This window comes from Solanum pennellii, chromosome 7, assembly GCF_001406875.1.
Source record: "Solanum pennellii chromosome 7, SPENNV200".
Taxonomy (NCBI): domain Eukaryota; kingdom Viridiplantae; phylum Streptophyta; class Magnoliopsida; order Solanales; family Solanaceae; genus Solanum; species Solanum pennellii.
In genome coordinates this window covers 66,855,630-66,881,612 of record NC_028643.1, presented here as the reverse complement: position 1 = coordinate 66,881,612, position 25,983 = coordinate 66,855,630, and the positions used below count along the sequence as shown (strand labels likewise).

At 37.0% G+C, this 25,983-nt stretch overlaps 2 protein-coding genes across 4 annotated transcripts in view; one reads left to right on the top strand and one right to left on the bottom strand.

The window, feature by feature from the left end:
* Positions 1 to 8,320, top strand: part of LOC107025949 (glycogen synthase-like) — a 21,540-nt gene extending 13,220 nt beyond the window's left edge. Inside the window, exons 9-15 of the mRNA XM_015226756.2 lie at positions 5,003 to 5,169; positions 6,178 to 6,252; positions 6,793 to 6,833; positions 7,079 to 7,184; positions 7,481 to 7,563; positions 7,751 to 7,824; positions 7,970 to 8,320. Coding sequence (XP_015082242.1) covers positions 5,003 to 5,169; positions 6,178 to 6,252; positions 6,793 to 6,833; positions 7,079 to 7,184; positions 7,481 to 7,563; positions 7,751 to 7,824; positions 7,970 to 8,079 — 656 coding nt within the window. The 3' untranslated portion in view covers positions 8,080 to 8,320. The remainder of the gene's footprint in view (positions 1 to 5,002; positions 5,170 to 6,177; positions 6,253 to 6,792; positions 6,834 to 7,078; positions 7,185 to 7,480; positions 7,564 to 7,750; positions 7,825 to 7,969) is intronic.
* LOC107025950 (chloroplast envelope membrane protein) overlaps positions 8,117 to 25,983 on the bottom strand; it is a 41,939-nt gene continuing 24,072 nt past the window's right edge. The window contains exons 4-8 of one of the 3 annotated variants that reach the window (XM_027918603.1): positions 18,324 to 18,438; positions 17,239 to 17,336; positions 16,659 to 16,794; positions 9,682 to 9,796; positions 8,117 to 8,550 (exon numbers count right to left, since the gene is read on the bottom strand). In XM_027918603.1, coding sequence (XP_027774404.1) covers positions 9,728 to 9,796; positions 16,659 to 16,794; positions 17,239 to 17,336; positions 18,324 to 18,438 — 418 coding nt within the window. In that variant the 3' untranslated portion in view covers positions 8,117 to 8,550; positions 9,682 to 9,727. Of the gene's footprint in view, positions 8,551 to 9,021; positions 9,342 to 9,371; positions 9,797 to 16,658; positions 16,795 to 17,238; positions 17,337 to 18,323; positions 18,439 to 25,983 lie in introns of those variants that run through there. The other 2 variants (XM_015226758.2, XM_015226757.2) reach the window with 2 other exon arrangements.

Below are 25,983 nucleotides of genomic sequence, written 5' to 3'. Positions count from 1 at the left end.
CCCCCCCCCCCCCCCCGCCACACACACACACAACTTTTTTTTTATAATTTTGTACACCTTTTGTCTTACGTGGCATACTTCGTGACTCCACACAATTGAGGCACGTGGGAGATATTTGGATGCTACGTAAGTCAAAAAGGTGCACAAAATTACAAAAAAGATGGGTTCAAGAGGTAATATGTCCTTAGTTTAGTTAAGGTGTGTCTCTGAGATTTCGGTCATAGTCTAGGGGTACTAGTACATTTTCCCTTCATTGTTGTCTTTTTCAAGTTTATATTTTTGGAACTATGAGACTCTAGGGGTTTGCACTTAAAGACTAACCATTCAATCAGTTAACATGGAAGACCTGTCAATTAGTTTTCATTCTTTAGTTGTTTACTTGGACATGAAACTGTCAATTTTGTGATTTTCTAGTCCATATAAAATGTAGTATAGATCTCAAAGTGCAGAAATGGGATGAAAAAAGTAGGACAATCTTTATCTAATCCAAAAAAAGGCAGGACAATTTTTAATGAAATCTTTTTGGCTTGTGGATAAGAATTAATCCTGAGCAAGTCTTTGGGAATTTCAAAGCTCTTTGATCATAGCTCAGAGGCTTGTCCTTGGCTTATACCAGCTTGCTGCTTTCTTCATCCAATTTCCATGTCAACAGGAAATTACCAAACTCTTTATGTGTTCCTTTTTTTTTTTTGAGAAAGCTAACATAACTCTTTATGTGTTCCTAAAAGCCTCATGATCCACTCTGTTAATATCAATATGATAAGTGTCATAGGTAGTACTAGTCATTGGTTATTGAATCTCATTGAGTTACCAAAGTGCGGCATGATGTGAATTCGCCAGCAGAAGAGAAATATATGTGTCTAGAAGTCACTCCAACATTTCTTCCAAGTCTTCCAGAATGATCCCCATGTAGACGTCTAATCCAACTTTGATCTTTTCAGGTAGACTAAACCATGATTCAGTACTTCCAGTATTTGGATGCTCTCTTTACACATTTTTCCTGCATAGGAATATAATACTCCTTTCATATCTACCAGCTTTGGGAAGCTCTTACTCCTCTTAAGTGTATTGCTTCAGATTCTAAGAGAAGTCTCACACATCAGACTTTTCTGTTGTTTAGGAGTTAATTTTCATAAGTGGATTCACGTGACTTGACTTGGACTGCTTCACTTATACATTTTACATAACATGTGCAAACTATTTACAGTCAAGAAGTTGATTTCCTCATGGTTCCCACGTTTCCATTAATCTGCTTGTTTCTTCATTACGTATACTAACACTTTCTTTTCAAACCAGAGCTTAGGAAGTTTGGTTTTTATTCTGTCTATAGATATTATGCAAAAGAACGAGCTCTGCATGTTTGATGCAATAATGAGCCAAAAGGTTTTATCCATCTGGTCGTTCTCTCTATGTCCACAAGTCTACGACTGGTGTTCCTTTGACCCTAGCCTCTACATATAAAGGGATGCACAATTAACCGAAATTGCCTCTTTTTTGGCACAAGAAGAATGTGTCTTTCTCATGGTTACTTTCTCTTGTGAACTTCTAGCTTTGGTCCTTTTCTCCTTTGGTAAATACTTTCTTGATTTTTCTTCTCTTGAGAATGGTAACAGTTAATCTATATAATCCACTGGTATGCTATATCAAAATATGTAGTCCCCCTTCTAAAGTATTACAACTTACATCTTGAACATCTATTTGTTGTTTCTATGAATAGTCTAAAGCGTCAAAAATATCTTCTGTTTGAGCTATTAATTTCTGTTTACACCAAAAATAAAACAGAGCTAAACAATTCATTTTGAGGAAGTTGCAGTGCTGTCTTCAAAACATCTCCTATTTCTTTCTTTTCACATTATCCACAAAGTGCTTGCAAGGACAATCTTCCATCTTCCCTCCTCTTTGGCTGCATTTCCATCCTTGTTCCAACATTTTAGCAATCCTTTCACGTTCCCTGGCCTCACCCACTTAGTTCCCACAGATAAATGAGTATCTTCCGCAACTGGTTTGTCCAAACTTCCTTCAGTATTTTTGTAATATCCCCCAGCTTTCCATGTATGTAGAATCTTTTTGATTAGCCTCCTCTTTCTGCCACAGTTTAGTCCACTAACATTCCAAGGCACTCTTTGCAACCTCATTGATCTTTTATTGCCAGGTATCCCCCCTTACTTCTTGAGCCATTAGCCCATTACTACAAAATTTGGCATCAAGCTCTAATCTGTTCAGTTTATTCACCCCCTTCTTTTTTACAATAACCTGCTCCCCCCGTTCATCCGATTGTTGTTGTCTCTCTTCATAAATATTTTTTTGGCCTTCTCATCGCACCCTTTAAGATATACACCCTGTTCAGTACTTAGTTTGATGATGTGTTGTTGAATCTATTCTGAAGTGTTGGTGTCTTGAACAACCTCCTCAATTGGTAATTGCATTTTCAAAGGAATTACATCTTCTTCGATGCAGTTTGCTGCTTCATCCTGTTCCTTCAGTTGCAAGGCCTTAGATTCCTCTTGGTCTACTTGTCCAGCTTCTTCCAGTGATAAGCTTTCTTTTGAATGTACGATTTTTAGTTGATTAATTCGCTGGCACCGTTGTATTAGTCATACAAATGTTGAATTGATCTTCTTGTGTCTCTGCATGTTCTTCCTCACCCTCGTACATTACTATGTTATTCACAACTTGAGTTATTGCAGGTGACTGAATGTGCGATATTGTTCTTCTTTCTCTAAGTGTGTTTGCTTCGGTTTCAATTGTGACTGGGTCTATAGTTTGGGCTTCATTCTCAGCGAAATTGGAATTCTCTGAATTATTGGGTCTGCTTTTGTTGGGCTTAAAATTGGACACAAGTTCTGCAGGTGAGTAAAAAGGTCCAAGATTACCTTAAAAAGGCCCCTCACTGTTACTTGGCACCCCATGTGCCTTTGACCTAGTCTTTCCCACCATCAACTGACGTCCCCACATGCCCTATCAATTGCACCCAGGAGTCAGTCCTCATGTTTCTATAAAAAAAAAACTGGCACAGGCTCCCCACTTCTTCTTCCATCTGATTTTACAGTGACCGGAGCTTCGACCCACACAGGAATTGCATAGATAAGACCTTCAGTTTCCACTTTAACCTCTTAAGGAATCTCCTTTCCATCCCCCTTCACTTTGATTCGAGCCCAGTGAAGATGATTTCTTAGAGTTGTCTCCTCCTCTGTTTCAATGAATCCACCACAATGGTCATCTATATCTTCAAATATCTTCTGTGACCAGAGATTCAATGGTAAACCCAACAATCTAACCTAGACCCAATCCCTGTTGATCTCTGGCCAACATCTGACGGTAGGATTTCACCATTGGAGATAATATTTATTTTTGCCAAGTCTATTCTCCTGTCATGACATTTCGGCTTACCTTGTGGGGAATTCAAAGAGATACTGGGAGTCATTGCCGAAGACATTAACTCCAAAAGTTGACTTCCATGTCTTACATGCCCATTTCCTCACATCACTCAAAGTTGGTGTCTCTTTTGGTGACGACTGAAATTTTCCAACTAGGCACCGGCTCAAGAGAGCTGATTCTGTCCTTCTTGAGCCTCAATTACAGATATTTTGTTGTTTCTTGCTGTTATGTGTGTTCTGTCATCCATCTGCTGTTTTTGAAAGCTTCCTTGTACGAGGTTTTTGTTTGTCTATTTCTGCCAGGAAGAGGGTTCTTCACTCTGTTTGTATCATTGATAAAGTTAGTAAATTTATGGGCTATATTTCCCCAACCCTCTTTATGAGGACTCTCTGGTGTAATAATGATAGATTTACTTCCCCCTTGAATGACTATGAAGCTGATGTACCTAAAAGAACTCTGGAAAGTAGTCCTTCATGTTCCATCTCTTTGTTGTCTTATTGAAGATACACACCAACCACTTCATGACATTAATGCTTATAGTAACTTGTCTCATTAAATATCTGTTGCACTCGATCCAGTCGAACAATACTTCTGAATCGGAATATCTCCTAGTAATTTAATAGGGTTTAAACCCTGCATTATAAAAAATCCTGTCTTCCCCGATATCTGTTGAAAACTCCGCCAGAGCAGCCAGAAACTTTCTCCCTTGGAGACAGAAAAATTCAAAAAAGACAAACTGACAAACTCGAGAAAAAAGTGCCTAAGAGCATTCCTTGGTAATTTTTTTGGGTAACCAATGTGAATATTACCAGAACCAACAAGAAAAAGCATCCAATACAGCTAGGGGAGCACGGAGCACCTAATCTCACAACCACCTACTAGAAAAGGAATTATGAGAAATGTTAGGCCTCCAGAATAAGACCAGTTGCAAATGATCTTATGATCAAACTGGTACAACTACGAACTCTCCTACTAGCTTTTTTTAACAGATCTAGTCTTTCTACCATGTCCTCCTTTACCAATATGAAAACTGTTTCAGTCTGTACACTTTGATGATTGAAAGTAGTCCAGTTTCTAGCTTTCCTAGTATAGTAGACAATTGCTAGCCAAGTAGCTGCTACAATCTCCTTTTTGAAATGTTTCTAATGCTTTCCTCTAATTCTCTCCAACATAGTTTTCACTTCACCAGCTTGAAGTTGTATGCTCAGCCAGTGTAATTCTCTCCAACACAGTTTTCACTTCACCAGCTTGAAGTTGTATGCTCAGCCAGTTTGATGAATCAGTTCTTAGTTGTTTGGTCCAAGCACAATTAGCAAATAGGTGCAGGGGTGTTTCTTTAATTTTCATGACATAAGCAACATTTATCACTGTTGATGAATATGTTCAAATGTCTCAATCTTGCTTTTGTAAGTAGTCTCCCCCAGTCAGCTAACCAAAGAACAAACCTATGTTTATATTGGGCTACTTCTGTCCACACAAGGTCATCTACTCTCTTTTTGATGAGCCAGTGAGTGTATTATAGCTATTTTTCATAGAATAGCTTCTTTTTTTATTTGCTGTGAAACAAATTTTAGCTTTATGGATATTTCTTCACCTTCTTATTTCGTGTTTTGTGTTTTTGAAGCCGGCAAAACTGAAGGGAAGAGGATATGCAAAAAATTTGTTCAAAGGGGACTTGGTCTTCCTATTTCTGTGGCTGATCAAAAACCTTTGGTTGTCTGCATTACTAGATTGGTTGCTCAAAAAGGTCTCCATCTCATCACTCATGCGATCAAGCACGTTGAAGAACTTGTAAGTGTTTATCCCCGTTTTGTCCTTTTCACCAGTAGTGCACTTAGACACAGGAAAACAGACGTTCGATCAGTCAAGTTTATACATAAATAGCACATAGCATAGGATACATTTTCATAATGAAAGGTTTAATTGGATGACCGTTTATCATTTTATGAGTGAAAGAGTCATTGAGATGATGTGAGCTTGACTTTTCCATCATAAGCACAGAACTTGTGAACTACTCTTGGCACTTCCTAAGACATTCCCCTGTCTCAGCTATGACAGATGTGTAGAATCCCGATTTGTGTATTCAGTTTCAGATTTTGATATTAAAGCCCACCAGTTCCACCCTGGGGATATAGGGCCACCTCAGCAAGGGGAGTCGGAGAATGATCTGTTATCTTGCAGTGCAAATGATCGTTTTTGCCTCCTCTCCATATAATTAACATCTGGAACATAATTGGTATATCACCTTTCAATAAGATTGTCCTGTCACCTGGTCAGGACTGCCGCTTTTGCCAAAGCCATGTAAAGTAAGCCACATTATATGGAACTTTGATTTTCCATATCATCTTCCACAGCCAACAGCTAATCTGGTTGTTTGTTAGGCTGAACACTTCATTAGCAGATTTACAGAGAGCTTGCCTTAAAACGGCATGCATATGTTGGACAATTTGGAGGGAGAGAGATTTTAGATTCTTTTGAAGACAAGGGAGAGCCCATTGAAAAGACAAAAATGAGTTGTTCAGTTTATTTTATTTTTTGATGCAAACAGAGTTACGTTATTGATGCTAAAGCCGTGATAGAATCTATATAATCCCTTTAACAATAGCAAGGGATGCACTATTGGTAATTTGTAAATACTTTTGACAGCACCTTGGTGCGATAATTGTAATACACTTGCCTTATCTCAATTTTTTTTACAACTTTGCAGCTATTCGTAGGATTATTTTCTAACTTGTGGCCAACTGATAGGCTGTTGGTTTGACCATTGTAATTGAAGTCTGCTGATGGCATGTTTTTCAGGGTGGACAGATGGTTGTTTTGGGGAGGGCTTCAGATGATCGAGTTGAGAGAGAATTTGAAGGTTTAGCAGAACTGGTAACCAAAATTTCTAGACTTGACTATTCTTCCTGCTGGCATGTTTTGGTGGTACAGACGGTTCTTTCTCCATCATGAGATAGAATATGGAAGCATTCACCGCTGATAATACAGTTCATTATGATCATTTCATTTTTCCTCCTCTTTATCATTGTTTTTCTAATGATTTTAGAATGGAATCATTTAATGATTTAGATGTCAGGTTCCAGAACAAAGTGGTGGATTTTGACTTGAAAGAAACGCCAATTGATAAACCAAAAAGAAAGATAAACAGGAAAGAACAAGAGTGATATCATAAGTTTTAAAAAATTTACTGCACTAATTGCTTATTAATGCATATTTCCAAATTTTCCTTCAGACTAATTAGTGATTTCATATGTTAACGAATGTAATTCTATCCTGCTTACAAGCATCATCGCTACTCATACATTTGAGATAACATAGTGTTATATTTGATGGAGTCCAATAAATCTGGTGGTGTTTATTTTCCTTTTTGAATGATCATGCAATGGTGATATCTGTTACTTGTCCTCTTTGTAGCATAACAAGGGCTCCAATATCCGTATCCTTTTGATGTACAGGTAACTACTTTTTAAAGCAAATTGATTATCTAAAATTCCTGACCTTCAACAAATGCTAGTGGTAATGTTTATCTTGAGCTTCAACGCAAATTCTACCTTCTTATCTGATTAAGTGCACCTCAAATGATATGAATCACTTGTAGATATCAATCCTTTTTTCATATGAATCACCTCTATACACTGAATGCATGATGGAAATTTTAACCCGAGTTCTCACTGTTTCTCAAATGGCGTCAATCATGAAGCGAGGAGCTGTCGCATATGCTATATGCTGCTGCAGACATGGTCTTGGTGCCTTCAATGTATGAGCCATGCGGGCTAGCACAGATGATTGGAATGCGTTACGGAGCTGTAAGTAGTAGGATTACTTATTAAGAGTAGCGGCTGCGGGTTTCCCTTGTCATAAAAAAGAAAGTGTAGTTTGTTTCACATTTTATGTTGATAAACTGGGAAAGATATCTGTTTCTTATCTGCTTCTGAGTTTCCATAATTATATGGTAGAAGAACTTGTCAGAAAGATTTTATTTAGGGTTGTTTGTGTTTCTAGAAAGATATAATGGTGGATGTCCAATTATTGCTTCCAGAAACATACTCATTCCAGCTTAAAGAAAGAAAACAATAGCAAGGAGTTTTTGTATCTGTTTCAGGTTCCCATAGTTAGGAAGACGGGTGGTCTCGCGGACACTGTTTTTGACATGGATAATCAATCTCAAACTGAGATTGCTAATGGGTAACTGATCAAATTCTTGAAATCCTACTTATTTTGTATTCAAAATTGATGCTAATATGGGTTCTGAACTTCAACCTTGTGTGTTTTTTAAAATAAAAAAATTGTCTGGTCATGCAGCTTTTCCGATTTGTAGGTTTGACTGGTATTGCAACTGTGATTCTGAAGTGCTGACATATTTCTCATGTAGGTTTGTCTTTGAAGGAATTGATGAAGGATCCTTAAACTGTGCACTAGGCCGTGCATTTTCTTACTATCAAGAAAGTAAGCCATTCTATCCTTGTATATCATCCTCCTGATTTCCTTAAAAGATACCTCCAGTTGATTGTAGGCTCTCATTCACCTCAGAAGCTGACTATCTGTTTTGAGATAAAGATTTAATTGTCTGATGTCTGCAATTGTAATGCAGAACCAAATGAATGGAAAGCTGTCGTGCAGAAAGTTATGCGTATTGACAATAGCTGGAATAATACAGCAGGGAAATACATAGATATCTACAATTCCGTAAGAGTGAGATAAAACAATCTCCTAAGGCACAGATCTATTTGCGATGATCAAGAAATAGAACCAGTTTATCTTTAATGTATTTTTTTTCCTTTTGTATATAGATAAATGATGTAGTTTCCTCTACTACCAGTTGATCCAGCTTGTGATAAAATAATGATAACAAATTCACGGTCTGTAAATGTTTCCTTAATTACATATCTTTAATATGCCTACCTGGAAACATGTTCAAAGAACAGTGCACAACTTCACTTGAGCAAGAAGAACTATTCCCTCTTTTTATCTTACAAAAAGCATAGTAAACATTATGGTTACCTAGTGAAAAGAAAAAGAGACTAAAAAGCTATACAAGTAGAGATTGTGACCACAAAAGGAAGTCGAATCGTCCAGACACAAGGAACATTCAGAGTTTATCACAACAAAATCTGTAAACATCCCTTAAAACCCAAGGGAACTGGATGAGGCAGTAAGCACCACTTCGTTGATCTAAACATGCATAAAAGCATTTGTATCAATCAGTCTTTTAGTCGGTTCACATCCTGCTATACTTACTTATCTGTCTAACTTGCAGGAGAGTCGACTTGGGTTTAACAATAGTCGATTAATAGTTATTGTAACTAATGAAACGATTTCAATTCAACACCCCCTCCCCAACAACCACCACCACCCAAGATATTCAGAAAAGCAAGAAGGTCATGTCTAAAATCAGTTGATTATAATGTATGTGTATACTATTTCATGATTAATTGAATCTTGGCATTATACTATCTTATATTCATTACCCAACTCTCGACAAGTGAAACAATGAAAATTTCAGGAAATATTGTTATCATAAGGCATTAGTATTTCAAGGTCTCTTATATGGCAAATTGGCAAATCTAAGGAGGAATACCCAGCAGCTACGTAATTCATCAAGCAAAGTTTTCTTAAAATCATATAAAGTAACACAATTTTACGAAGCACATATCGTTAAGCTTTGAATGGAAGATAATTAAATATTTAGAGATTTTGACAAACACGGCTCGAACTACACAATAGTTCAAAAACTAACATCAAGGAATGGCATTTTGCACCTAGGATTTTTTTTGAATGTTTCCGAAATAACAGCAAAAGATATGCAGCCAGAAATAGCAGAAAGAACCCCAAATTATGCATCACCCCACACCCATGTAACTCCAGATGAAATGTTGGTTCCATTTGATCTATCTCCAACATACGTAAACCTCTTTTTTCATATGGGTAGACACTCCCTTGTGAATAAGAAAGTACAATAACAGCTGAAAGGATGTTTACATAACAAGTTTAGATCATGTAAAGAGTTCCCAGATTAAGCGATAAATAGATACAAATAGGTGTTTTCAAGCCTCTAACAAAACTATTTTATTCAGAATCTGAATATTGCTGACAAACAAATAATACGGTTCACAAATATTCCCATTATGAACTATTTCAAGGAATTACGCCACTTTGATGACAAGCTATTCACATCATGAAAAATACAAAATGTCCTTTTACAATTTACTCCAATTTCAGGTTAAGGAGCCTCTATATATGGAAAAGTGGAAAGGAAGGCGAAAAGTATCAATCCTTTTACATGGGACTGATTGTATGTTCTACCTGTAGATGCTGCTGCAACTGCAACCAGAGATATGGGGAAGCATCTCTAATGCCTCTTCATTTTTTGTATATATTTGGGCACTTCAGATGATAACCTCGGCAAGTACTTAAAAATCTGGAAAGACAGTCTTCCGTTAGAGAATAGTAATATGGGTTGCATTTCTTCCAATACCATAAGAAAGTACACATGATAAATGGATATAAACATTGACATTGACAAATTTTTCTTAGAAATATTAGTAAAATAAGTTGACTTATGCTAAAATGTCATTTCTTTTGAATGCATGAGGCCCATGTTGGAAATTTTGGAGAGGATGAGTACTCTCAATCAATGATTTGTCTTGAAGACAAGTGAAGAAATGTTGCTTTTGATAAGTTGGCATTTTTGCCAAACTTATGCTACTTTTTAATGATAAATTCATGCCCCATTTTTGAGATTAATGGGCTAATAATGATTTGAATGATAAAATTTTAGGTTTTGACAGTTTTTTTTTTGTAACTGGTAATGTTAGGTCTTGACAGCTTTTGAAAAGCTTAAGGAGTGGAATGACTTCAATACTTGAGGAAATTGGACATGGAGGCTAAATTTGAAGAAAAAATGGCTAAAAAGCAAAGAAGAAATTGTGGGGGCCAAGTACCCCACCCAAGTATCTGAGCCACGTAGCCAGGGAAGAGAAGCCAGTCAAGGGGGAGCTTCTGGAATCACCCACGTGACGTAGCCATACGTTAAGGGCCCTGTTGCCATATTTTTGCACGAGTGCAAATAGATTTTTTCACGGCACTTTTTATATCATCTTTGTACCTTTGAAGCTTAGATAGCATCTGTAACTATTTTTGAGAGGTTTTGAAGGATTTCTCCATCGAGTACCAATTTTCTTTCCTAATTGTTCTTTAATTAGCTTAACTCCATAGCCGGGGTTGTAGACTCTTATGGCATTAAATATGAATGTGTATTAATTTATCTTGCTTATTATTACTTGGGTTTTTATTATCTACTTACTTACATTCTTATTTGGTAATTTGCTGGTTGCAAACGTAGATTAAGCTTCACATGTCCATTTCTTGCTTGGAAGAGTGGAAATTGGATTGGATATTGCACAAGGAGAAAGGAATTGAGTATATTGGTAAATCCTTGTGCTTAATTAATGAATCGAGAGATTCCTACTTGGGTTTATCAATTGGGTCTTCATATTTCTTTCTCTTGAGCTCGGAAGAATTTGTAGGGATCAACTTCCTAGAATTGAAAATTTCTATTAAGTAGTTTTCAATAAAAATCATAATCATCAATCCTATGTTGTACACAAGATACTCATGATGTTAGAATAGAAATAAGTATTTCCTACTTAAAAATAGGAATAGGAACAGGAATAGGAATAAGAATAGGAATCTTAGTTAAAAAAGGATTCTAACGTAATGTCTATGAATAGGGTCTCAATGTAACAATTTAGATACACAATTCACTAATATTTTTTCCATATAGTTCTCACACATGAAATAGATGATTTATCTTTGAAGACAAGTGGATGAAAATATACTTCTACCAACTTCATGACCTACACAAAATATTGTAGTGCCTAGGCATTTATAGGAACTTTTCTACCATGTGCCTATACTAGTATGTGCATCATAATTTAGTTCTAAACATTTCCTATTCCCCAGACCCTAGTTCATGAATAAAAGCATACATCTGTCTTCACATTAATTTTTTCCTAATACATGAACTAGTTAAATTCATGTACTTGGGGTGGATTTACTTTACTTTTTTTTTTTGACCAGTGTTTTGGGAAGCGAGAAGCGGAAAAAAGCGACGAGGGCTTGCTTCACAGAAGCGAGAAGCGTGAAGCGAAGCGCGCGCTTTTTTTAAAAAAAGCGACATTTAGTATAAAAATAAAAAAATATTAAATAACTAAATAGAGGTAATATAGTCTTAGATTGAAAGAAATTACATAGGCAAAAATACTCATAAGTCATAACATATAAAGCAAAAAATTAAAAACATAATTAAATCACAAAGATTCAAACTCCTATTCTTCAACAAGGCTGCTAGACTGATCACAAAATAATAAATAAAAGCAAAAGAATTGAAAAAAAAAGAAGAGGAGGCAGCAGTCAGTAATTAGAAACAGAGCAGGCAGCAGAGATGAAGAAAAGAAGAGAAGAAGTAGAAAAAACTAGAGTAGTCGAAACTCAGAGAGATGAAGAGATGAAGCACAGGCGAAGATTGTATATTTCAGGAGAAAAGAAACTCATAGAGATGAACTAATAAACATTAGCTAAAAAAGAGATGAACAAAAAGTTACCTGCAGTCGCGGGCGAGGTTGAAGAGAGAGGCAGCCTCAGTCGAGATCGTCAGGAGAGAAAGAAGGGAAAGAAGTATTGTGAAAGAAGAGTCGCGAGGAGAGAAAGAAGGGAAAGAGTCGTGAGGAGAGAGAAGGTTATATTTCAGATTTTTTTAAAAAAAAAACTAATTTTTTTTAAAAAAACTCTAATTGTCGCTTTTTTTATAAAAAGCGCGCTTTATTGCGCTTTTGCCTTAGGGTCGCTTCTCGCTTCTTCATCTGAAGCGAGAGCTTTTTTCAGATCGCCTCGCCTCAAGATAAAAAAGCGCACAAGGGTCGCCTCGCTTTGAAGCGCGCTTTAAGCGCGCTTTTCTGCGCTTTTCACAACACTGTTTTTGACACTAGTATCTACTTTACTTTTGCCGAACACTCTCTTTGAACTTGATTCATAATTCCAAGAGATGATCTAAAAGACATCAAATCTTGGTGAAGATATTCACAAGTCAGTCTTGTGACTTCAAAAACTAGAGCTCAACGTTTTTGCTTATATCTTCCTCTACCTCATCTATGTTTACGGCTTCTTTGATACGAGTCATGTTTTTCGATCTTTCTCCTAATTCTTCATAGAACCGTATGGTTGCAAAGCTTGTTTAGTAATTCTTGTTTCGGATTATTACATTTTTAACCAAGAACGAAGCCACAAAAGACAGTCTAGCTTAATCCTCAATAACAATTTGTGCTTCTCTTCAAAACACCTGGAGTTCCTTTCTCCCAAACCACCTACCAGATACAACAAGGAACAGCATTCCACCACTTATTTCATACTTTGCCTTGTCCATACTTATCCCAACATCGCAAAAGATTATGTGTAGTCCCAAGCATGGACCATTTGATACCCACAAAATTCAGAAATAGCAGACATAGTTGATCAGTGAAAGGACAATGTAAAAAGAGATGATTAAGAGTTTCTGCTTGACCACCACATACATAAAGAGATTTCTGTAGGCTGTCTACTGTCAGGCATGATTCTTTGGCCCCAAATCCCAATCCATGAAAAAACACCACTTTGTAAGAATCTTTTGACTTCCAGATGTGTTTCCAGGGTCATGGCTTAATAGGTTGGAGTTGCTCTTCCTTGGATACAATTCTGCAGCAAGATTTGAGTAAGAATTCCCCTTTGTTGCACCCTTTCTAAAGCAATTTATCTAAACTTGGGGAGCAGCTTTGAAAATTTTCCAACAGCTTCTACAGTTAGCACACACTTCAACATTCCCAATCATTCATATTTCTTCTGAAGTTGACTGTCCAGGATCTATTTGCTACAAACTTAGCTATGGAACCTTCAGTGCATGCCACCACAGAACAAATCAGGAAAAATCTTTTAGGGGACCATGGCTAATCCAATCATCATGCAGGCAAAAAGTTATTGCATCCATTTGGCATTTCCCACTCTAAAAATTCAGGCCGCAGATTTCTAATGCTCTGCAAGACTGCCACCCCATGTGGATTTTTAATTAGCTTGGCACACCAGCTACCTTAGATACGATACTTGATCCTAACAACTCTATTCCACAGTGCTTCCACTTCTAGATTGAATCTCCATAACCACTTCATTAGAAAACTTTTTTTGTGCATTCTTAGATTTCTAACCCCTAGTCCCCCATATCCTTATATTTAAAAGCATTGTTTTCCATTTAACAAGGTTGAAAGAACTTTTCTCTTTGTTACCATGCCACAAGAATGACCTCCTCATTTCGTCAAATCTATGTTCAATGTTCGCAGATAAGAGGGAACAAAGACATAATATAAGTACACGTTGAGTTCAACACACTGTTTACAAGGTCAGTCTTCCTCCCAGTGATATATACTGTTTTCTTCCAGCAAGCAAGTCTTCTTTCACATCTCTCCAAAACTGTAATGACCATCATGGTTTTTTGAGTATTCTGCGTGATTTCTCCATTTTGAGCCTTTCTGTAGCTTCTATATGTCATTTATGACTTGCAGGGATATGTGGAAAGACTTCCGAGGTTATGGGATGTGTTTCGAGGAAGATTTCAGTTTTGGAAGTTTGGTTTTTGGGAAGTTTAACCAAAGTCAAAATTTTGGATTAATGAGGTTGGGTTCAAGTTTTGACAGATCTGTTAGGTCCAAAGGATGAATTTTGACTTAGTTTGGTGGTTTGAACGGATCCCCAGGCACTCAGAAGTGATTTGGATCATTAGATGATTCTAGTATTTTGGAAAGTTTAGAGTAGATCACGATCAACATTTTGTCAAATTGACCTTGGATTGGTTATGGTCAATCTGCACATTTGGTTTGTATCCGGGAGGTTTCAGATGAATTTCGAGGGTCTTGTCCTAGTTTGAGAGTATCATGAGGTTTCTGGGTGAAGTCCAGTGCATTTCTTTCCGCACTAACGAAGGTGCAGCAGTGAGCCTTGGATCGCCGCTGCAAAGTCGTCAAGGTCAAGAGAGGTTGCTCCTGGGAACTCCCATCCACATCGACAATGTGGCACCAGTGAAGCTCGTCTGCTCCTATATGATGGCAGCCGCTTCTGCGGAGCTGAAAGCGCCAAGTGGCGCCCACTTTAGCTCATTTAGTTCCGCCTTTGTAAGCTCGCAGAAGCAGGAAATTCTCCACTTCTATGCAAATCCCTGGCTATTTGGAATTCTAGAGTTTGGGGTTTTGGGCAGTTCTAGAGGGGGTTTGCTCAATTTCTTCATGGGGTAAGATAAAAAACCTTCTAATTACGAACTTTCTGCTACTCCATCGCTAAGTTCATCATTTATATTGGTGCTTGATGTTACCGATTTGGGGATTTGCCCCAAGTTGATAAAACGATCCGTTTTAGCCAATTATTGGTGCCAGAGTTTTCTACCTGATGGATAAACTGATTCTGAAATAAAATTCCAGATTCGACCTCCGATGCTCGGGGTTGACTTATTGACTCAATTTTTGAGCCAAACGTTTCTATAAAAATTCTATGAACTCGTATACTCATGTAGATTACATATTTAACCATATTAGGATAATTTGGAGGCATTTCGGAAGAAAAGCCTGTCATTTGATTGTTTAAGCTTCAATTATGGCAAGTTGAAACTTTCTTAATTCTTTATGAAGTGATAGTGCATTAATTGGCTGATTAAGGGATAATGGGTAATGGGGTCCCATATAAATGAGATGATGAGCATTTATGCGGGTACTGGTGCCATGTTAGGGGTAAAATGATGATTATTGTTAAAGAGTGACAAAAGTCCCAAATCCATGGTTAATGAGATGGGTGGACTCCTCATGAGGTTTGTGTAATCCTCCCCCTTTAAGCTAGCTTTTGGGATGTGAGTTAGGCCTAAGACCTAATTCAACATGGTATCAGAGCAGGGCCCGACCCGATGTTGGGGGCCCCGAAATCAAAATTGTTCACGCACCATATGCTAAGCATTGGGCGTGAGGTGGGGTGTTAAAGAATGACAAAAGTCTTACATCGGTAGTTAATGAGATGGGTGGATTCCTTATAAGGCTTGGCAATCCTCCTCTTCCTCTGAGCTAGCTTTTTGGTGTGAGATTTAAGCCTAAGACCTAATTCAACAATTATCTTATTGCTTGATGAATCATGTGATTACATGAGCACGATTTGTGGCATATTGACTTGCCTTGATGCTTATGTTGCTCACTTGGTATTGATAAATTGATTTTGGCTGAAATCCCGTATATGAGTTGTTTACTTGATTATTCTTTTACTTCATTACTCTTATTGTTAAATGATTCAGAGTTGATTATGATTGTTTGTGCTGAGGGTTGAATCTGGTGTACAATTCGTTTGTGTTGGCATTTCAACTCATGCGCATTGACATTGTGGAGGTGAAATGATAAAGCCCGATTTATAAGGTCACCTTGGGTATTCATGGTATATAGCATTTATTTGGTAATCATTAATGTTATCCAGTATAGACGGACCCACATGAGTTCCAGGGTGTTCATCCGAACCCCCTCGGTAAAAAATTGTCAATATATATAAAATAAATTTTATATTTTTATGTAGATATATTAATTTTGAACCCTCTTATTAACAAGAAGCAAGTTGTAGATTCCTTTAAAGTATGTATCTATTCTAGTCCATTGAGCGTGATTTAGTTCTAAACATTTCCTATTCCTAGTTCATGAATAAAGGCATACATGCTAAAAATACATGCATCTTAGCATTAAATTCCTAATACATGAACTAGGTAAATTCATGTACCTGGCATGAATCTAGTTTACTTTTATAATAGGTCAAGGAGGACTTTCATGTACTTGGCATGTATCTATTCTAGTCCATTTATCGTGATTTAGTTCTAAACATTTCCTATTCCGAGTTCATGAATAAAGGCATATGTGCTAAGAGTACATGCATCTTAGTATTAATTTCCTAATACATGAACTAGGTAAATTCATGTACTTGGCATGAATCTAATTTACTTTTTCAATAGGTCAAGGAGGGCTTTCAATCAATTACAACTGGAACAACACAGACAAATATGGTTATCACTGATTGATCAACTTCAATACCATATTGCTCCACAAGGATCTCGAGCAAAGTCTCCCAAACAGATTCAGAATGGTATCTCCATGAAGGTCGAGGAGGATTTTACAGGCATATGCTTTGTTCACTTTCCAGATTAAAATAAAAAAGAATCCAAGTTATTGAAAAGAAGCACATACCCAAAGCTTCACAAAGGTATCCGTTATAACTGGAACAATGCAGACAAATATTGTTATTGCTGATCGATCAACTTCAATACCATAATGCTCCACAAGCATCTCGAGCGCAGTATTCCAACCATATTCAGAATGATACCTGGACAGATTCACCACATTATCCAACATGACAAAGCTTTCTAAGGTAGATTCCATTACTTTTGAAAAGAGGGAAATGCTGACAATTTCCAAAGAAACAAATACGGAGATAAAAGATAGAAATGAATAGAAGAAAAGATAAGAGAGTAAAACTAGGATTGGCACCACTAAATTTTAGGAGATGAGAAGAATAATTTTACGTCTAGACCTTGCACCTTGTTCTAGTTTAAGTACTTGTACAATAGAAATTTTAAATTTAATCCTTGAGGAAAGCCCAAAAAGAGGTTTAGGTTATTTAAACCCTTCACTTCTGTGAATTGCAAAGTAATGAGCAAGCTGCCTTCCCTTTTATGAATTAGCTAACATGGATAGGTTCTATATTTACAGATGAGTTAATTTATAACATTCAATTTGGCCATAAACATGAAATGGAAAAAAAATTTACCCCAAAAGGGTATCACTAATCAGAATGATCAGAAATGCCTTGCCAGCGTCGGAGATATTGTTTAGTATCTTATAACCAGTAAATTTGAGTAGCTTTACCTGCAGAAAGACAAGAAACTTTGTAACTTAGAAACACTAAGACAATTTAGGAAGTACAATTTCAGAAATCCTATCCAACCCCTCAGGTAAATGACAACAAGGGCCACATTTTTAAAGTTAAGATGTCTAAATCTGAATAATGCTTGATTTTTAATATGTCCATATTCGGATAATTAAGACTCTTTGTTTTCTCTAAATCTCAATGTGCACAATTTATCTTTATCTAACAACTCATACATATAAAATTCAAAAAAAAATAAAAAAAATTAAATATTATATCCGCATAATATTAGAGAATATTAAATTAAATGGTCTTGTAAAAGTTGTTAGTTAGATGAAGTAAACTCTACAAACTAGCCATAGAGGCATTTATGGGCGGTGGTGATCGGTAGTGATGGTTGTGAGGTGGTGGCTGACAGTGGTACGGTCGTAAATGATGGTTGTGCGATGGTCACCTATGTTGCTTGGACTCTTGAAAAATGTCAACGTGTGCGTGTTGGATTCTCCAAAAGTAAAGTGTTTTTGTTAAATCTGACATGGGTGCAGAATAAAGTGAAGAGTTTACGCAACTTAGGTGGTCGCCAGTGGTGGTGTTTGGTGGTGGTTGCGGGTAGTAGTGGCTGGAGACTGCTTTGGTTGGTGGCAGTGATAAGCAATGGAGGTTGAAAGTGGCAGTAGCATGGCTGACAGTAAAAGTGGTAGGTGGTGGTTGCGTGATGAAAGTTGGTGACAATGCTTGTGTGGTAGTGGTGAATAGAATAGTAATTAAAAGATGAAAGGAGTACAATAGGCAAAGTACAATCAAGAGCGATATTAGAAAAGATGGCATTCAAAGAAAACCTCCTTTATTTATCTTAATCACACCAAGTCCAACCAAGTTTGTAATTTCACATCAACCTCTTTTGCCCAATAACATAGATGATACCAGTATACCAGCAAACAGATAAATTTGGAGGAAGAAAGATATTTCTCCGATTGAGAACTTACTTTACTCTCATTGAAGCACAAAAGAATGAATAATGAGACCCCAGAGACAAAGTCCGAAAATATATAAGCAAATGCCTTGCGATTTTCTAACCTCCACTCATCCCGCAACTCTAACCTGCAGTTTTAATCACCCAAAAATTAACAGTATCAGAAATCAATGTAACTCATGTCAGGATCTTAAGTGAGACATGTTAAAAGAAGATTTTCAGGGAAGGATTTCACTGAAATATTCTTCACTGTTTCCAATCAGTTTCTCCACATAAATCAATATATTAACTCTGCAACTTTGTCCTTAAGCAAAAGAAGAGGCTCCAAGGATATGCTTGGATGTAAAGACAGACTTGACATATATATAATATCAAAAAACAACTTGAGGAACATAGTATGAAGCCTTCTCCAGCTAATAGGTTACTTAACTTAGTCATGTATTTATAGACAAACTGTACAAGTTAGAGTTCAAAACACAAGAAAACATAAATAAAATTTAAAATACAAGTTCTTTTCTAGCATACATGTTAAGGGGAGGAATGAACACTCGGCATCCTTTCTGAGATCTCTAACTCGAGGTTGTTTCTTTTTTTGGTCCAAACAACCAGAGTTTCCCCAAGGAAACACAAAACCCAAGGTGAAGCAGGAATATCAGAATCTCCAGCCCAATCCGTATCTGCAAAGAGGGTCAAGGAAGATGAGAAACTGGAATATGATTGCAAGCGATAAGTGGAAGTGCCTTCAAGGTATCAAAAGATCCTCTTGACTGCCTGAGATGACGAGTAAGACGTTGATGAAGAAATCACAGAGGCAACGTGACTGAAAACTGGAGTCAGGCCGTGAAAAAAAGATATAGAACCCATCCATGTTACAATAAAAGGAAATATTTCAGGCAAAGGAGAATATATCAATCTAACTTACTGTGAGTGAGAGTTTGGATAGATATACCAAGTTAACCACTTAGGGATATCAGTAACGTATTTGTGTTGGACCAACAAGTTGAATAATAACTTGATTCCAAGTGTAACAAAGGGAACTCAAAGTCTTCAATAGAAAATTTGGATTGAATTAATGAGACAAAGTAAGAGATCAACCATTTGGCTGATCCAAAAAGTGTTAGGTCATTGACTAGAAGAGAAGAATCAAGAGATCAGGGCCTTCATGAAAGATAAACGAGTTGCAATCAAGAGATTGTTTAGTTGAGAAAAAAAGTTCCAAGATGTTGAAACCATGCATGAGTTGAGTGTTAAAAATTTCAAATGATAGAATCTCTTAGATTGCCTCATAAAAAAAGCATTCTCTCGTGACTTGTCATGACAAAAAATATAGGGCAGAGGTTGTGGAATCCAGTTCTTCAGAGGGTTGAGAAGAGGTTAGTTAGATGGAAGGATGGTAGAAAAGCTATTTGTCTAAAAGAGGGAAGAGAGTGCTTATTAAGAGCACCTTATCGAACATTTCCACTTGTTCCCTGTCTTTGCTTCGTGCTCCAGCTTCAATCACAAGTAGCAAAAGTATCAAAGAAAATTTCTTTGGGATGCGGCAGATAGGGCAAAGAAGTTCCATTTTTAGCGGTGGGAGATTTATCACATCTCCTAAAAAATGGGGAGATCTCGATATTAAAGTTTTATTGGTGTTTAACAAAGGTTTGTTGAGCAAATGGCTTTGGAGATCTGGGGTGGAGGTACAAGCTTTTTGGGGAGAGGTGATAGTTGATAAGTATGGGGTGATGGAAGGGAGGGAGAACTAGAGATGTCATTATGCCTTTTGGGAGATGGGAGGAGAGTCTTTTTTTTGGGTACACATATGGTGCAAGTACAATCTTCTGAAAGATGAGTTTCAGATTTGGTTCCGAGTTTCATGCCAAGGAGACTCGACGATCCCAACATATTAGGGGGACACAAGGTCGAGAGAATTTTTGAGATTTGAAATTTAGGACAAATTTCCAAAATTGAGAGGTAGCAGAGTTTCAAAAGTCACTCCGGTTGATAACCCCAATGTCTGATGGAGTTTGGGGAACAATGGTTTTTCTAAAAAAAACTGTTCATGTTATTGGAACAATGGTTTTTTCTCTGTCAAGACCTTTTTGCAAAAGACTGTTTGTTAAGGAGGAGGTTGTTTCCGTGTAATGCAATTTGGATACCACAAGTGCAGAGAAAGGTGTGTTTCTTCTCTTGGCTAGCTGCAAAAAGGGGTGATATGGCTAAAAATCTTAGAAAGTGGAAAGTTGTCTGTGTCAACTGGTGTTATATGTGCAAGGAGGGGGAGAGGATGTGGATTATCTTTTTCTATATAGTGATTCTTATCATGAAGTTATGGCGGGATATTCTTAGATGGTTTGGAATTTCTTGGGCTATGCCACAAACTATGAAATACTTTTTATTTTTTGAACATGGTAAAATTATATTCCTCGGCGTTAAGGATATGTTGGCCACCTCCGAAATAGAGTAGCAATACATGCTTCCTATCAAATCTATAATCTGATCTATATCTTCTATACAAAGTTGTTTACCCCAAAAAAGTACAGATATAATAAAAATTTATTCAACTCTGTGTATGGAATTGGACCTATCTTCAAAACATCTTTCATTTATTTCCCTCCACACTAACCACTATATACATGATGGTATTAACCTTTACCATCTCTTTTGGCTTTTATTGCCTCCCCTCCTCATCCAACTGCTCAAGAGATCTGATGTGCGTTCTGGCATTGTCCAACTCATGCATGTAATATTGAGGAACAGATTCCATAGTCGAGCAGTGAATTTGCAGTGTAAAAGTAGGTTTTTATTTGTTTCCCATCTCATGTTACTGAAAATACTTAGGAACCAGTTGTCTGCCCTCTTCTGTAGGACTTCTTGTGTTAGTCATGCTCTCTTCATCACTACCAAGTGAACTTCACTTTTGTGGGGATGTCACTCTTCCATAAATAGTTCTAATGACATTTTGGACCCCCAGCTATCACCTACAAGCCTCTTTTGTGTGCATTACTTACCTAAAAAATTTCATCCTTGATAATTGATATGCTTCCACAAGACCCTATTGTGGCTATTGTGATTATGTTCGCTCCACCTAGTATTCCAAGTAAAGCTGTCGCCCTCTCCCCCTCCCAATCATTTAGTTATCTTCTAAATGATAAGTCCCAGCCTTGTTTTTTCCAAAAATCACATACTCTAGCATCAGGATTTTCACAGATTAGGAATAGATCTAGAAAAAGATCTCTGAGAGAGGTTTGATCTATCCAACCATCCTTGCAAAATCTAGTTTTGTTACCATTTTGCACTTTTACAAATTAATTTTCTTCCATCTGTGGACAAAAGTTTCTGATCAGTGTTTTGGGAAGCGAGAAGCGGAAAAAAGCGACGAGGGCTTGCTTCACAGAAGCGAGAAGCGTGAAGCGAAGCGCGCGCTTTTTTTAAAAAAAGCGACATTTAGTATAAAAATAAAAAAATATTAAATAACTAAATAGAGGTAATATAGTCTTAGATTGAAAGAAATTACATAGGCAAAAATACTCATAAGTCATAACATATAAAGCAAAAAATCAAAAACATAATTAAATCACAAAGATTCAAACTCCTATTCTTCAACAAGGCTGCTAGACTGATCACAAAATAATTAAAAAAAAAAGAATTGAAAAAAAAAAAGAGAAGGCAGCAGTCAGTAATTAGAAACAGAGCAGGCAGCAGAGATGAAGAAAAGAAGAGAAGAAGAAGAAAAAACTAGAGTAGTCGAAACTCAGAGAGATGAAGAGATGAAGCACAGGCGAAGATTGTATATTTCAGGAGAAAAGAAACTCATAGAGATGAACTAATAAACATTAGCTAAAAAAGAGATGAACAAAAAGTTAGCTGCAGTCGCGGTCGAGGTTGAAGAGAGAGGCAGCCTCAGTCGAGATCGTCAGGAGAGAAAGAAGGGAAAGAAGTATTGTGAAAGAAGAGTCGCGAGGAGAGAAAGAAGGGAAAGAGTCGTGAAAGAAGAGTCGTGAAGAGAGAGAAGGTTATATTTCAGATTTTTTTTTTTAAAACCTAATTTTTTTTAAAAAAAACCCTAATTGTCGCTTTTTTTATAAAAAGCACGCTTTATTGCGCTTTTGCCTTAGGGTCGCTTCTCGCTTTTTCATCTGAAGCGAGAGCTTTTTTCAGATCGCCTCGCCTCAAGATAAAAAAGCGCACAAGGGTCGCCTCGCTTTGAAGCGCGCTTTTCACAACACTGTTTCTGATTGTCCTCCACACACCCCACACCATATGGTTACAGAGGATTTTCTTTTATTTTTTTTGAGAATGGTAAAGTTGTATTCATCAGCAATGAGGGTATGGTGGCTACCAAACAAAAAATTCCAAGGCAAAGTATTCATGATTACAAAGAGCCTAGGAAATCTACTAATTGATCTACTTCATATATACCCTCTTCTTTACACCGGTATAAATGCAGTTTTCTTTTACGTTCTGCGTTGGGTTGGTAATATTCTTAAAAAAACTATTGTTTCTTTCCTTTCAAATTGACCATCATATGCAAGATGGGACTAGATCCCACCATTTTTTCTGTGTTTTACTCCCTCCTCTTCTCATCGAACAGCTTAGTAGGTCTGCAGTATGCTCAGGCACCACTCAAGGATCTTGGATAAGGCTTTGAAACATATACCATATCTGGGCAGTCTCTCTACAGTGAAGGAACAAGAAGTTGTTTGTTTCCTCCTTTTCATGGCAGAAGAAGCACCTAGAAATTAATGGTTGTTACAGAGGCATTTTCTATACACCACGGACTTAGCTTACCATATTTTACTAATATAACCTCCTTCCAAAGAGCTACCCCCACCAGGGGCAGACCCACATGGATTTCAGGGGGTTCACCTGAACCCACTAGACAAAAAATTACACTATATATGTGAGAAATATAAGAAAAGAATATTATTGAATTGTTGTTGTGTCTACATTATTACATTGACACCCTATTTATAGACATTAGAATATAATCCTTTACCAAGTAGGATAATATTTACTATTCCTCTTCTATTTGTATTCCTATTCCTATTCTAAATATGATTATATAATCCTATTCATATTCTAATAGAATTGTATAAACCTATTCCTAATCTAATAGGATTGTATAAACCTATTCATGTTCTAAATATATAATGTTACTTTTATGTATTTATGTAGATATATTAATTTTGAACCCCCTCATAACAAGAAGCAAGTTGTAGCATAGTGGTAGATCTCCTTTTAAATTGAATCTCATGTCCGGGATCGAATCCCATTGTGAACATTTTATTTTTTTAGCTTCTCAACATTTAGTTTCACGTTTTTTTGTTTTTTTTAAGAAAAATGAGCTAAAAGAGTAGATTTAAACCCAAAAACTCCATTGTGAACATTTTATTTTTAGCTTCTCTTCATTTAGTTTTGGGGCTAATCTTTCACATAATGTGCTAAAAGAATAGATTTAAACCTAAAAAAATCTAAACATTAAAGAAAATCCAAACGTGCTAAAAGGTCTCTTGTAATGGAACTAAACTTTTTGTACCTATAAACTATATACTACTGCTTCTTAGGATTGTGTTTTGTTGGATTATTCACACGTTTATAATTTTATTATTCGAACCCCTGAATGAAAATTCTGGATCAGTCACTGACCCCCACCCAAGGGTATCTCCATTGTCACTTCATTAGTGGGCTCCCATTTTGTAATATCAGATTTCTAAATCCCAAGAATCCCTTTTCTTTTCTGAGAATAAAAATGTTCCAATTTACCAGGTTGTAACCTTTCCCTCTTACTTTCTTGCCATTAGAAATTCCTCCTTAAGCTTGCCTAGTTTTTTCACCACTTTCTTTGGGATTGGGAATAAGGACATCACATAAGTAGGTAATCTACTACAGAATTGATAAGGATCAATCTTCCACCTAGAGACAGGTATTGTGCCTTCTATCTAATAAGCTTCTTTTCAGTTTTCTCCAGAATATCATCCCATATTTTCATTGTCTTATGTTTGTTGCTCAAAGGCATGCTCAGACATTTGATCAACTCTACATCCCAACATGCTTGTCAATTCCTGAATCCGGGAACCTCATTTATAGGGAAAAGACTGTTATTTCCCCAATTTACTCTCAGCCCTAAACAACTTCAAACAAAACCAGGATCACTCTAGTGTAGCTGATCTGTTTAGCTATAGGCTCACCGAAGATGATAGTGTCATACGCATAAAGCATAGAGCATATGACAGACTTCTTTCCCCTACTTCTTTTCCAACTTGAAAACCTGTGATACAGCTATTATGTGGTGCAATCTTCATCATACTAGCAAAACCTTCCATTAGCAAGAACAAAAAAAAGAGATGGGATCACCCGGTCTCAACCCCCCCCCCCCTTTTTTTTGATGCAAGAAAACTCGCATATTCATTCACAAGAACAAAGAACCCAACTGTTTTTATAAAAAACTCAATCCACTTCAGCAATCTGCTACCAAATCACATCTGACTGAGTATTCAGAAGATAGGACCAATTGACTTGGTCATAAGCTTTCTGAACATCCAGTTTGCACATTATGCAGGAGCTCTCCTTTTTCATTCTGGAGTAAATGCATTCATTGATTATGAGTGTTGCATACATGATCTGCCTCCCCTTTACATATGTCATTTGATGTTTGTTGATCAATTTATTCACAAATCACGACCATTTTTAACCTTTCTGCCATCAGTCTAGCAATATTGTTGTAAACTCCCCCCTACCAAGTTAATTGGTATGAAGTCCTTCAGTTCTGAAGCTCATGATTACTTTGGGATTAAGGCAATAAAGCTCTCCTTAAAAGCCTAATTGGAGTGAAATTTTTTTGAATAGTATTAATAATATCTCCCACCCTTCGGGATGGCCATTGGTTTGAGCTTGGGACTTCCATGTTGGAGGTCTCAAGTTCGAAACCCCTTGCCAGTAAAAGCAAGGGGTTTGCCTTCTGGGTCGAGCTCGTCGCACCAGGTTTGCCTAGTGCGGGGTACCTCTCCTATGTGATTTGCGAGCTATTGGATAGGAGCGAGGGTTTTACCCTGTGCGCACCCAAAGGATAGCGGCTGCGGGTTTTCCTTGTCATCAAAAAAAAAGTATTAATAATATCTCCCTTTAGCAGAACCAAAATGTCTCAAAAAACACCATTGGTAAGCCATCAGATCGTGCTTTTCCTTTGCACACAAGTTTAAACATTCCAATATTTCTTCTTCCACATAAAGTCTCTACAACCAAACATCTTCTTCTTTAGTGATCCTTGTAACATTCTGCAGTCTCAAGTCAGGCCTCTATTGTTCAGTCTCTTTCTAGAGATTTTTGTAAAACTTTTGCACAGCCTCCTTAACCATCTCATGATCCTTAATGGTAGCTCCATCCATCTCCAATTGATCCATAGAAATGAACCTCTTATGAGATGTTGTAATTCCATGGAAAATTTGTGTTTTTGTCCCCCTGTGTTAGCCATTGGACTCTTGACCTCTGCTACTAGGCTAACTCTTCCTTCTTAGCCACCACTTCAAACTCCATGCCCAGGTGGGCCTTTTGCATCAGTTCATCATTAGTGAGTGGCTCTATGTTCCTTTATTGTTCCCATTTGATATTGTTTGAGGGTATCCTCCTTCCCTTGTTTCCAATTCCCTCTTTTGTTTTTACTCCACTCCTTTAACTTAACTTTAAGCATT